General features: G+C 39.7%; 1 protein-coding gene across 3 annotated transcripts in view; it reads right to left on the bottom strand.

Moving 5' to 3' along the window:
- Positions 1-14,258, bottom strand: part of LOC128149177 (glypican-5-like) — a 405,549-nt gene that overhangs the window by 103,144 nt on the left and 288,147 nt on the right. For all 3 annotated transcript variants that reach the window (XM_052804047.1, XM_052804045.1, XM_052804046.1), the window contains one exon: positions 1,161-1,311. In XM_052804047.1, the coding sequence (XP_052660007.1) occupies positions 1,161-1,311 (151 nt within the window). The remainder of the gene's footprint in view (positions 1-1,160; positions 1,312-14,258) is intronic.

The following is a 14,258-nucleotide window of genomic DNA, read 5'->3' on the forward strand; positions in this document are numbered from 1 at the left end:
TTCAACAGTATTATACTTGTATTTCATATACTTGAACATCCAAACCAAATTATATTTACACACACTATGGTAATTAAAGCAGTTACATTTTGATGAGCTGAAACAGAACTTCCAGATAAGATAAACCAGTAATATCAAGTATTTAGAAGGAAATATCTTACTTCTTATTGACTTACTATAGTAAGGACTTAACTATGTATTAAATTGCCAGTATTTTGGTGGAAGTTAAGTTAGATTCTGATGCTCATTCTACATTGATGACATATTATCCAAGTAATTAATGAATAAATATTGCAGAATACATATCTGAGACTATCAAGAAATTTTATTTAACCAGCAGCTCACTACTAGAAACAAACCAATACTTCATGTGTTTTTTCAAGAATATATACTTTCAGCCAACTCTGTTTGGATCATCCTTCAGTATCATTATACAACCAATAAATATTTACATTAACACTTAGCACAGTCTATAAGGACGTTAATTTTCTATTTCTTTGAATAGCCCACATTCTCTAGGAAGGCTCTTCCAGTATTTCTGTGATCTAGATTTCATTGCAGATATTTTATTGACTCTAATCATAGAATCATAGAATGTTTTGGGTTGGAAGGGACATTAAAGACCATCTAGTTCCAGCTCCCCTGCCATGGGCAGGGACACCTTCCACTAGACCAGGTTGCTCAAAGCCCCATCCAACCTGGCCTTGGACACTTCCAGGGATGGGGCATCCACAACCTCTCTGGGCAACATGTTCCAGTGTCTCACCACCCTCACAGTGAAGAATTTCTTCCTTACATCTAATCTAAATCTACCCTCTTTCAGTTTAAAGCCATTACCTCTTGTCCTAGCACTACATGCCCTTGTAAAAAGTCCCTCTCCAGCTTTCTTGTAGGCCCCCTTTAGGTACTGGAAGGCTGCTAGAAGGTCTCCCCAGAGCAAATTTAAGTCTTTTATCTGCATGCCAAGTGTTAAATTATATTGGGTTACTGTCTGTATCATTCTATTTTTACTGCAGCTCTTCACAGATTAAGATTTGAATCCTTTGAATTTAGTAGGATTTTGACAGTAATTCAAGCAGTGCAAGTCTTAGCTCTGTCCACCTAATTGTGACATTTATGAATTTCTAAGCTCTGTATGTGCCTATAGAAACTGTATTTACCTGCTGTGTGAATCCTGTCACCGGATCCTTGACAGCCATCCTCATCATCACAATCCCCGCTTGACTCCATCTCTTCACTTCTTCCACCCCCACTGCCAGCATCTGGGGAAGCCCATCTTTCCAGTTTTAATTTTGCCTTCTCAGCATCCAGCTAAAATGGAAAAAAACAACAATTGTCAGAATATTTACACAGTTCCTACCTCTGGTGACCAAGCTGGGTTTATAAAACAACATGCACTTTCTCATTCACTTTCAAGAACGGCTCCTCAATTTGGAGTTTCTGGCAGTGACATCCAAATATTTTGGAATAACAGACTATAGCATCAAATTTTCTCCACCACAGATGACCAGGGACACTTATCATCAAACTTTTAATTGAAAACACCACATCTACTAATATCATCACAGGGAGCTCTGGTCCTGCAGCTTTTCCTCTTGCAAACCACAGTTTGGAGATCACTGGCTAATGATGGTACAATCTGCCAGGTGTCTGAGTACTTTTTTTGCGCTATTTACAATCAAAGACCACAATATACTTAACAATCTTTTAAGAGTTGAGAGTATTTGCTACTTTTCATTATGGGCTTGGTCACTTGGAAACCTTAGCCCCTGGGTATGATTTTTAAGATGGTGTCATTTAAGATGCCTGCACCAACTGCAAGTTGTTCATTAAATTTCACTTGAAATATATTTCGTGGACGGAGTACAGAATAAGAAAGCCTTTTCTAAAATAAATCTAAATGTATCATACAAGGTCACATGTGCTATAACAACATATTTAGTCCCCAAACTCATCTATTTGACCTTTAGATGACTTTCTGCTTCTATCACCATGAACAGTTGCCTACTACTAGTGCTGTGGGAATAAATGATTTTTCAGTTCACTGGTAGTTACAAAAAATGAAAAATACCATTTCATTTTCAGTGAATCTAAACCCAGCCTATCCAGGGAACAAGAACAGCACTATTTGGGAAGAAATGAAGTAACTGGCTTAGACTAATACATTCTGTTATAAGGCATTTGTCAAGGAAGTATGATTCAGGAACTTGAACCTGTCCCCCACACCTGAGAGGAGCACCTACTCAGCTACATGGCACCTCTCCCGTTGGAGCTGTGACATTTTTGTACAACATTTCAGAACCAGGGTGCTCCATGTTCCTCGGAGGCCACCCTCCTCAACAGCTTGTATTTGTTGTTGCTAGTGCAAAGGATGCTTCAGGGTATTAGAGAAGGTGGGACAGCTTCTGCAGAGAAAAGCCCCAACAGCTCAGCTTCCCCTACAGCCCAGGGATAGGGAAATACCCTGACTCAGAGTGGATTTTTTCACAACCTGGCTAAGTTGCCCTGGTTACTATTGAGTTTCCATTCCCCTCACCTATCACCCCCATTTTGTGAGTGACTACCAATTTCTTTTCCAAATCTTGTTGGAAAATTACACTGGGGGGTGTTGTTTTTAAGTGATGGGAAGAGTCATTCCAGTATTTCTGATCGCTTCCTTCTCGTAGCTGAAACTCAACTTACAACGCATATGAACATTGTTTTGAAAGGCAGCAGCTTGTTTGTCTCCTTTTCAGAGTTACGAAAACCTTGTTCATGTTAGCTCTGCTTGTATGGTATGACAAGGTACGATTAGGACCTGTTATTCTAGTTATGTGGAAATATTTTAACCAAATGGAAAGACTTTGTAATGCTTCTCAAAGTCAGTCAGATTCTGGATCTATCCAATACCCTTCATCACAAGTATCTTCCCCCCAAAGTATTCCAGATCCATTTCAGGCTTTTTGATCTGCTTTATCGCAGAGGACTCTGATTATTCTTGGTACTGAGCAAAATGTATTTTGAAATGTAGCTACTTTGAAGATTCAAACACATTTCACACTAAAAAGGAGGTGGGCTGGGAGCTGGGGGAGGAACTGGAGCACAGGGCTAATACAGCTGTATTAACTGGGTTGAAAGGATGATGATGGATGCAGCAATTTCTCTGTAGTGGGAAGCTTTGTGTGATAGTCTCCTTTTTCTTCAGATACTGTGAGCTGCCATCCTCCACTCCGGGGCTGACAAATGCTTGGATCAGTGCAGCAGAGATCCTGTTCTATGGAACAACAGATGCCAACCTCTGTACGGCAGAACTCAGGAAATTTTTCACCCTTTGACTGAAAAGATCTGTTTGCTCATTCTGAAGACACAAATAACTTCACACTGCAGTGGGAAGATCAGTAAGTGGGAGGAGAGGGTATGGAGTCTAGTGGGGAAGCACATTAAACACTCTCTAATTGTTACTGCATGACTGTTTTCTATAAACAAGTTGCTTAATGTTGAGGGTCATTATTCACAGGCATAAAGACTGATGTCATGGCAATACAAAACAACATTTTGTTAAACAATTGGAAAAATTTGCCTATGAGGGAGCAAGATAACTCAGTTCTTTCACAGATGCGTTGTGTCCTGACCATATTAGAGAAGACTCATTCGTTCTTAGTTATAATCCTTCAGAATGAAAAGAAATGGCTAAGTGGTGAACAGAATGGACGCAAAATTTAATAAAAGCTTTTAATGATTGTTTGCCAGTCAAAGCAGAAATGTTTACTCCCTGTTAAGGTACTCCTTCTTTTCAAAAATTTTATTTCATTCAGTGCCCATGGCTCAATCCTGACCTCTTCTCAAAACAAGGAAACACTTGAATCAACTGTGTACCACCTTCTTGGACAAAGACCAAGAAACAAGCTCAGCTTTTCAACATGGTGCACTGCAGCATTTTACAGACTTCTGGGTTCTTAGTGTCTTCACTACAAAAAGAGATTAGCTGTAGCCCGGCTCTGCATCTCCTGCCCATATTAATGAAGGTGTACCCAGCTCTTTCTTGGCTTGCCAGTAGAGATGGCCATCAAATTACACAGAACCCTTATACACAAGTTCAACATTACCACTTAAAGTCAACTCAGGTGCGACCTACCAACCCTTTTCACCTTGTATACCCTTTCCCAACCTCTTCCAATGACTTTTCCGTCTGTGGCTACCATTCACCTAGAACGATGGACCAGAGCCCAACTTTGTGCAGAGATAATGGCTTATCTATAAATAAACTCTTTCTAGGAGATGAAATAGTGTAGCCACTTTAGTGAGGAGCTCCACCCACACCGTGCAGCCCTGTTAGGAAGGCAATGTCACCATTGCATACTGACTTGTGATCTAATCCCTTTCAAATTTTGAAGGAACACTTGTCCTTTGGCTACTGCCACATGACTTCAGTGAGATCACTGTTTCAGTGTGATAGCAAAGCACACGCCAGCATTTCTCCATCTCCTTTTTTTCATAGAATCATTGAAACCTTTCTCAAAGGCCTGAGACTGCACTGAAATAGCACAGACTGCATCAGGATGAACTAGGATGGTGGAGCTTTAGAAGATCATAATGCAAGACATTAACCTTCACTTCTTATTAAGCTCTGCTAGGTTCAGAAGATGGGTGTGGACAGGGAATGCCTGTTATGCTTTGTGGCTAGGGGACTGAGAGGTCTCCAACAGAGGAGCTGGAGGTCATACAAAGGTTCAAGGCATCTTCAGAGGCAGCCATGATCTGTTAAAAAGCCTAAACAATTCTCCTAGCTGCTGCCACCAATCACTAAAACCTTCTGCTTCCTCACAGATGGCTGTAGAGAGAAACACAGCCCCTTGCCCATATTTAACACTAGAGATCAGAGATTGGAGTCAGTCATGGCATTTCTATTATTGCTTAAACCCCACTCTTATACAAGCCTTTTTTTGCTGACTTATGCTCCGCCTGCTGATGCATAATCCCATCCAGCCATCTCTGGCAACTCTGCACAATAGTTCCAGCCTGGGAGTGCAGTCTCTTGATGCTGAGAATTGATGCTTCGGTTAAACAATCGCAATGGATTTCAGGCTGGGCACTGGACCTTGTACCTTTACCTTCACAAAAGAGAAGATATCTGCTGCCTAAGATTCTAGAAAATACTGGAATCTTAACAGCTTAAACACTAAATCTTCAAGTTTTTGCCACATCTTTTTTTTTTTTTTTACTCATGAAAAGGTTATATAAATAGATCAATAAGATTTGTACAGCCCAACTGAAAACCGACTCAAATCAGGAATTTTCCCAACTGCAATAGGCTTTGGATCAGGTTCACAAACCTCTAAAGGGTTTTTGAGAAACTATACAGTCCTTCTGTGGGAAAGCTTTAGTATCTGTATCTAATTCAGCTGAAAGGTAAAAATCACATATTACTATTCAGCTCTGAGTCAGATACTGATGACTATCCTCATGCATTTTATTTATTCCAGCAAAGGTACCAACATCAGGTGACATTAAAAAAAAAAGTTCTGCTGACGTATGGTTTTACGGAGAAGAAAGAAGTCATATGAGAATGGTTGCTGTCTTCCTCCTCTATTAATACCTGATGATGTAGCACACACATTCCCGGTCACATAAAAGAGTCCTTCAGACTTCAGAGGCTTCAAAGAGTACGTGACACACAACCCCTGAGCTTTCTATGATGAGTCTAACCATAATTCTCACTCTGACCACAGGTGTGTTAGAATATAAATTTATTCTCATGGTTTTTCATGAAGGCATGTCCCAGTTGAATACTTCCACACATTAATTAAGTAGTAACTGTTTAGGTCTGTGAAAACTATTTGATAAAAGTGTCAGTTTCAATCCATTTTATTGATTAGTCTATTTTCTGAGGGGTCATATATGCATGTATATCTGAGGGGATGATTCCAAGCTGTAGGATAATAAACTAATTTCATCAGAAAATAAGTTTTTAAATTATATTTTGCACCACAGTTTCAGACTTTTCAGGTCAGTGAACACAACAATGAAAATCTAAGAGAATACACTTTTTGAATAAAGCACTTAAAAGTTGTATGCTTGGAATATTCAGAGACAAATCCATATAATAATTGTTTCCCAAGGGATTTGTTAATTAGTTTTGTATATGACAGATTTCAGTGTGAATGCTTTTCCTCTCTGAAAAGACAGCTTTGGGGTGAAATCTGACTTCTGTCCACTCATCCTGTGAGCACACACTTGCTGGTGTTTTCACAGTGATCAAAAAATGGCTGATTATATGCTGCATTTAGAAATTGTAAGCTAAGCATGATCTTTTCTCAAAGTACTTACAAGTAGCTGCCTTTTAAAAACTGCTTTAGTGACATAAATATGATTTGCAGAGACAAAGCATTTTGTCAGCTTATGCACAAATAACGTACAAAGCCTAATCTTGAAAAGAGTCATAAATGACTCAATCCTTCCATTCATTTTTTTCAAAAATAAAAATAAAAAATCCTTTCTAAACCATTATTAGGTCAGAAATGACTACAACTGAAAAAGACAATGCACGTTTGTTTGTAGCCTATTATATATATTTTTTGTTAGGGACTGACATATTGCTTTAGGCATAAAGCTGCATTTTACTGGTGCCTTGTGACTGAGCAGATGTTCTGTCATTTCACAAAACAACAGCAACATAACAAATTTTAGACATAACTGCCATATATATGCTTATTCCATGTGGGCCCTCTCCTTTGAGATAACATTTATGGTTAATTTTCCTCCACATATGCTCTTAGCTCTTTTTAAAAAGCATTTGGCATTTGCTTCTGCTGCTTCTTTTCACGTTTATCTAGCATTCATATATTACAGCATAAATAAGGAAAATGAACTTATTTGTCTTCAATTTTGTCAGACATCTTCTTTGTTTTGTTCTTGCTTTGTCTCTATTTCATAGAAATGCACAAAGGCCTGATGCGTTATCTCCCAGTTTCTTCAGAAAGTAGTACAACTCAAGGAGGTAGTACCACTCAACTCTTAAATCCTTTTTTTAGCTAAAGAAAACAGACATCTAACCTTCTGCAGCAACCGACACCCCCAGAAAGTTTCCTTCTGCTGTATTTATTCAGATCCTTACAATAACCTTTGCATAACACATCTTGCTTTACAAGTCACCTGTACAATATTAGAATAATTTAGCTGAACAGCTACACATAACTTATGCAACACAGTTAAGGACTGACAACAGTTTTAGAATTTTATTCGTGTCTCTCCCGACTAGACCTTTTCCAACTAGGGAACTGGACCAATATTGGTAGATTCCTTTGTTTTATATTTTTCTCTCTAGCATAAGTACCTTGCATTTACTTACACTGATATTTGTATTTATTGTCTATGCCAATACTCCTGGTGTATATATCTATATATATAAACTGAAGGGGGAAGGGTCTCTTCGAGCACATGGAAACATGCAGAGCACAAGTCTCGGACTGTGTGTGCCCACGAAGTGGGGACTGACACCCTCCTTTCCTCCTCTGCCCCAGTGTATCTCCACTCGAGCTATACACAGCATTTTGGAAGTTCTTTTTTTTCCATTTTTGATATTTTTTTTTTCCAGTTCCTTTTTGTTTGTTCTACCATCAAGTTTCTCAGGTTGCCTGGAAGCACTTTAATACCTGAAATGGCCCATGCCTAGAATAAGCATGCTGGTTCTGTAACTACGCACGCACCTCTCCTTCTGTATTTGTTTGTGACATTGCAGCTCCCCATGGGGCTGTCTTTCGGATAAATTTGTCAAGTTTCTGGTTGAGGCTATCTTGCAGAGATGATGCAGAACACGCACTTGAATGATAAGTGCAATTCTGAGTAATTAAACTCTCACCCAAATGTTGAAGCAGCTGCCAGCCCCTGCCCTAGCCCCACTACTCCCAGTTCCACAAGTGCAGAGGCAAAAGCGCTCAACTAGGAGGGCAGCCCCCACCACCCCAGGGCAGTTCCTCACCTCCTCAGGAGGAAAGGCGCAGGCCTGGCAGAACAGGCTTACATGGCACGACCAGCTCATAAGATCCAGCAGCAGGAGGAACACAGTGACATAAAGTTTCCTTAGGGTCACTACACATTGCATGGGAGATGACACACCTGCTTCTAATGTGTTTTATGTGTTGTTTTTCATCTCGTGCTTCATTCTAGAATTCTTTTGGTCAAAGTATTCTAATTATTTGACGATCTCTCCTACTGTGTTTCCAAGCATCTTCAGTACAAGCTGTACACCTTTTGGGAAGGTTAGGACTTGCTTTCTGACTTTATTCATCTTTTTCAAGCCAAATAGCTGATGGAATTGGTGGTTTTATTTGTCTTGGTTTGCTTTTTCCCCATTAAAGCACTAAATTACTCCTTTCTGAAACAGCATCTGTATTCCTACAATGGATTTAGCTTCTTACGATTTCTGTGGAAGTTTCTTGCAATCATTCCTTTATTTTCTACATATAACTTCTCCTCCTAGTTTTATAGTCTTAACTTCTCCACATACACTTTCCAATCCTCTGTCCTTAAGGCCTTGTATTTGCATAAGTCTGTCTTTACCTGTGATTACTTTTTGTTCTCCTGGTTTATGCAGATTGACTTGTTACCCTCTTCCTCATATTTTTACTGCCAGATGACACACTAGATACTTAAGGATCCACACTTTCATTTATCTTTGAATACTTTTCATTTTCCCTCTGTGTCCTTCCTCTAATCTGGCTGTTTCTCTCTGGTTTCCTGTATAGTCCACTGCAGATCCATACTCCACAGTAGAGAAGCTACAAGTGATTATTTCTCCCTCGGTTGATTACAAATGTAACAGAATTATTTCAGCAGGAATCTAAGATGGTTTTTAGAGATTCGCCTTGTTATACTGCAGGATTAATGCCTCTACTTTTGATGTTTATGGTTTCTGTTTTTCAACTGCTTATTAAAGGTGAGTGTATTTCTAGAAGAATGCTAGCACCGTGATCAGCTTAATATTCATTGAATTAAATTACACAAGCTACATATGTTCTCATATTTACTGATTACACTGCAAAGAAGCAACAAGAATGTGCACCCACAGAATCTTATCGCTTTAGCAAAAGCTTCATAGTAACAGTTTGGGTAAACTATCACCCAAAAAGTATTACTTGTGAATGATGTGAAGTGAGCACAAATAAAAAAAAGACTTATTCTAGTTAATAATCTGTTTTAACCAAGCACAACAGCTGTTTAAAGAGAATTAACAAAATCTGATTTGAATTCAGTAAGTCAGTTGGGTCAAGGAAGCAAGCAGACACCTTTCCTTGATGTCTTATCTTGGTGTTGGGTTGTAACTTTTTGGTATTATGTGATACAGCGAAGAAGATCTTTCTGATCTGATATCTAGTGAGCCTAACTTAGACGTATACCTTGAGTTAGTCCCTGCCACAGGCATGAATTTCACCTTTAGACAGTTAGCTTAGTGTAGTCTTTTCCAAAAATAAAAACTGCTTTTTCAATTGCAGTACATGTAGTCTGAAAATAGAGCATATGGCTAAAAAACCTGCTGTGTTATATTAAGACTTTCTGCATCTTGTTAAAGTAAAAAAAAAAAAGTAAACAATTGTAATAAAAACGTAAGGTAAGCATTATAATTATTGGTGAAGAGTATGCAGGAGTTGCTTACAAAAGGTCTTTGACCCTTCAAAATAGTTAATTTTGGGGACAGTGGCTGTTTGATACAAGAGCTTCAGAGGCAGAGGATTGCTGAGAGTGCCAACAAGGTACTCGGAATGACAGTGTCACCAGTGCTTGCGATGTGGCCCATTGCAAGAAAAATGTGGGCCGTAACATCTCTAGACATGCGTGCACAGCATGCATGCACAGATTAGATGGATGACAGTGCTATCACCAGTGGGAGCTGCACTTATTTTTTGTAATAATTGCAATAATACACTAGACCAGAGGGCGTGATTCTCTGCAAGGATAAGTGGCTGGGAGATGAACACACCATGTCTCTGCCACACTGAGACAGAAAGGCATGATGCCAGACCCGGCAAGCGTTGCCTCCTGTGCTCTCACAAATGAGGCTGTTCTACATTGCTTACAACACTATTTCTCCGCACTTGGAAAGGAAGAGCTTTAAGTGGGATAGCTTTTGCAGGGGGGTAAAAAAATAACTAGAAAAAATGAAAAGTCTTCTCTAAAAGACCATGGCTTGCTTTTCCTAGCACAAAGAAGACTGGGAGAATATAGGAGAATATAGGAGAATATATAGGGCAACCAAGTTGGTGAGGGGCCTTGAGCACAAGTCTTATGAGGAGTGGCTGAGGGATCTGGGGTTGTTCAGTCTGGAAAAGAGGAGGCTGAGGGGAGACCTTATTGCTCTCTAGAACTACCTGAAGGGGGGTTGTAGTGAGGTGGGTGTTGGTCTCTTCTGTCAGGTGGCTGGAGATAGGACAAGAGGAAATGGCCTCAAGTTGAGGCAAGGGAGATTTAGGTTAGATATTAGGAAAAATTTTTTTACTGAGAGGGTTGTCAAACATTGGAATGGGCTGCCCAGGGAAGTGGTTGATTCACCATCCCTGGAGGTATTCAAAAAGCGAGTGGACAGGGTACTCCAGGGCATGGTTTAGGGGGCATGGTTAATGGTTGGACTCGATGATCTTGAAGGTCTTTTCCAACCGAAATGATTCTATGATTCTATGAATATGATTATTGTATATAAATGTATTTAGCCTTCCACTTAAACATGGAGAGATCTCTGAGAATAAAACTAGCATAGAAATAAAAAGGGGGAAAAACAAGGTTTTTAACTATCAGAGTTATGAGTTTTGGGAGCAGCCTCCCAAGAGGAAGGTGGGGACAAAAATTCTCAAGCATTTGAAAGACCTGGCTGAATAAATTTGTGAGTAAATTTGCCTGAGGTCTCTTCCAGACTTCCATCCTCTGTTTCTACACTCTGCTAGCTTCTAATATTAGAAAATTGATTTGTAAAATCAAAATCACAAACCAGAACCACTCCCATTAGCCATTAGGAGTGTTATTTCCTTGCTTGTCTGATTTCTATATGGGAAAATTGTGTCCACATACCAAATTATGTCCATTCTTTCTTCTAGGCTAAGAATGAAGCCTCTTAGTTGTGCCTGAAGTCAAAATGTGGCTCAGAAAATGTATTAATTATTGCTGAGGCTTAACGTGCTTTACAAATGTGCTGTTTAACTAGGAGCTCTGACTCATCAGGTTTTAGACTTCTAATAATAGCTAAGAACCTTCTGTCTGATCAGACTTGGGAAGTGTGAAATGAGAAGTGCCTGCAATCAGGAGGCTGGTCGCACTCCATCAGCCCTTGAAGGGCATCCTTCTGATAAGCTGCATGTTTTTATGGGTTAAGTGAGTAAACAGTGGCCAATCTAAATTGTCTAAAGGAACAGAGCCAACCTTTCTCCTTGCTTTGTACTCAGACAGCAATTACCTTTTTTATCTGCTGAAGGAAATGTTCATGACATGCTCCAGTGCATGTTAATTCTGTTTCATGTTCTTGGATAATTATCTGGTTTCAAGCTTTATGTTGCTGAAGATCATTTTCATAGTATGAAAAGTTCAACATTTCATTGGAAAGACTTGTGAACAATCAAAGACTTGCATTATTTGGTAGTGCTCAGCAGACCCAGGCTTTGGATTTGATGTTTCATGTTATAACATGACAGAAGCAGTGGTTTGTTCAGTCTCCTCCACACTGAATCCCAGCAACTGAGCACTAAAATACAATATGGAATAAAGTACGGAAAATATGGTAAGAAGATGGATAATGATGTTTGTCACCCATTTAATGTGTACTGATGTTGGGAGATAAATCACAAATTATCATGTAAGCTAACTAGCTTTAATAACATTGCAACCCAAAGCCACATTTAAAAACAATTACACTGTCTCAGTGCCACCAGACTTCTCTGAAATCTTGGATATCACATTTCTAAATGTGTTGTATTATTTAGAAGGTGCCACACATGTACAGAAAAAGAAAGGATCAGAGCCTATGCTGCTATGAATCAGCAAACTGAATTCTGTGGAGCTGCTCCAATTTATTCCACATGAAGGGCCAGCCCAGATTTTTTTTGTTTGGGAAAGCTTGGTGTTGTAACAAAACAGACAAATGCATTTCATGTGGCATGAATCTGACAGAAGACAAGACTCTCTCTTTCCAGATGTTGTACTCCCATGGTTTCATAGTAACATCTGAGGATATGTGATTGAATGTTTTTGCTAAGTCATTTTTATGAAGAGAGAGGAACAGATACTTCTGCAAGCAGCAGCTGCCACTGAATGTTTTTTCCTATGGCTTTCCTTTCCATTGGTGGCTTCCCATGGAGGTTCTCTGATGTCACAAAGATTGAGTTCACAATGCAGTGTTTTTACCAGCGAGTCTCTCTCCTCTACTCACAGAACTCAGGATCTGTTAAATTTGGTTAAAATTGCCTAAAGGGTTAAAAAGATACAGAGGGAGTGGCAAGGCTGACAGGCAGCGACACAGCAGAGCACATTATATAAGATGTGTTTGTTTATGAAACCAGGTTAAAATGCAACTTAAGGGCAAACAAACAACTGGCCTTGGCGGATCACTAGTAAAATTTCTGGAGAGCATGAAGAGCGGCTTTGCCTGACAGCAGCTTTGCCTTTCCCCTTGTGGGTTTAAATTCTGTTCAGGCTTGGAACAAGCACAGTAAGTGGAAAAAGGTCAATGCATCGGTCTTCGTGGACTATCATCTGCTCCTACTGCCTTCTCAAAAGCCACTAACAAGATAATCTGATCACAAAGATCAAAAGCTCTCTCGTGGTGCACTAGGGAAATTGATAACCACATTCTCCTGTGCTGTATATACCTATAATTCAGGGTTGGGAACTGGCCCACATTTACCAGAGATGTAAAGTGGCTTTGAAAGTCTTTCTTTATATTTCATTCACACTATATAAAGGAACTGCTATTTCCGGGGAGAGGACTGAAAGAGAAACTTGTGCTACCAGCACTTTACTGCAGAATTCATTTAAGCAGTTTCAGCACATACATGCAACACTCATTTGTCCTGTTGTTTTATGCTTACATTTTACACTTATTATTTCAGAATGTTTTCTCTACAAGTGACAAAGTTCCCATTTAATTGATTAGAATAATTTTCACTGAAGTCTTTTCTGAGATTTCTGAAGTTTCTCTATTCCATTTTTCATGTCACCAAAAATTTAAATTTTTATTTAATTAAAATTAAAACAAACATCCTCTTTTCTTCAATGATGGGTCTAAATTAGATTCTACTCTTGTACAGCTCTGTAGACCTTACCTAAATTTCAAGCAGTGTTCAAGAGGAGCAAAGAAAAGAGGTCAGCTCTACTAAAGACAAAAGCGAGATCTGGACTGGAGCTGGCTTCTGTTATTGTAATGAGACCTAGATTGGAATAGGCGAAAACCCAGCAAAATGACCCAAGAACTATCACTGGAAGACAGTCAGTGTAAAACAAAACATTCTGCTGATATTCTGTTTTCCCCCTTCTCAGCAAGATGCTTTTGCTCCCCATTTGTATTCAATCCTTCTTGCCAGCTCCTCTTCACTGCTTACTTGTGACCCACCCATCTCTTTTTTTTCCCCTTCTCATGGAATAGCATCCTCTTTCCTGCCTAAATAAGGTCATCAACTCAGCTAGCATGATGATTCTTGGCCAATTCTGCTTCAATGTATTATTAGGTTTTACACGTGGAAGCTCTTCTTCCATTGGAGGCTGGTCCCTCCTGGACCCCTAGCAGCTCTGCCCAACGCATGGTTTTCTTCTCCTTTTGTTAATTTACACTGAAGGCCTGCAAGGACCGTTCAATCATCTCACCTGTTTCTCCTCCCTGCCTTAGACCTCTGAAGAAAGAAGCTTGCCTACTTTTTCATTTTGCTCTCCCACAGCTTTTGTACAACTTTGAATCTTTATGTAGAGCATTCTCAGTGGAAATAAGGAGGAACCAACCCCAGTGATCTCACCACTGACCATCAGCAAGTTTCCCCACAGTCTGGGAACTCCTAGATGAGCTAGTCAGCAATACATCGTTCTAGATGAGAAACGTGGACTGGAAAAGCTCGGACATTTTCATGGGCAGGTATGTTATTCAGGGACCATTAAGATGGCTCCAGGAAAGCTCGTGTTCTGTTTGTAAAGCAGCCCATGTGGGCTGCCTGCCCTGCCAGACCTGGCACACTGCTGACTCTGGCCTCCTCTGAGTGAGAGAAAAGATACGATTAGTATCGAGTGCTGGCATTTTGTACAAATGTCCTGCT

Source organism: Harpia harpyja, chromosome 12 (assembly GCF_026419915.1).
Source record: "Harpia harpyja isolate bHarHar1 chromosome 12, bHarHar1 primary haplotype, whole genome shotgun sequence".
NCBI classification, from domain to species: Eukaryota; Metazoa; Chordata; class Aves; order Accipitriformes; family Accipitridae; genus Harpia; species Harpia harpyja.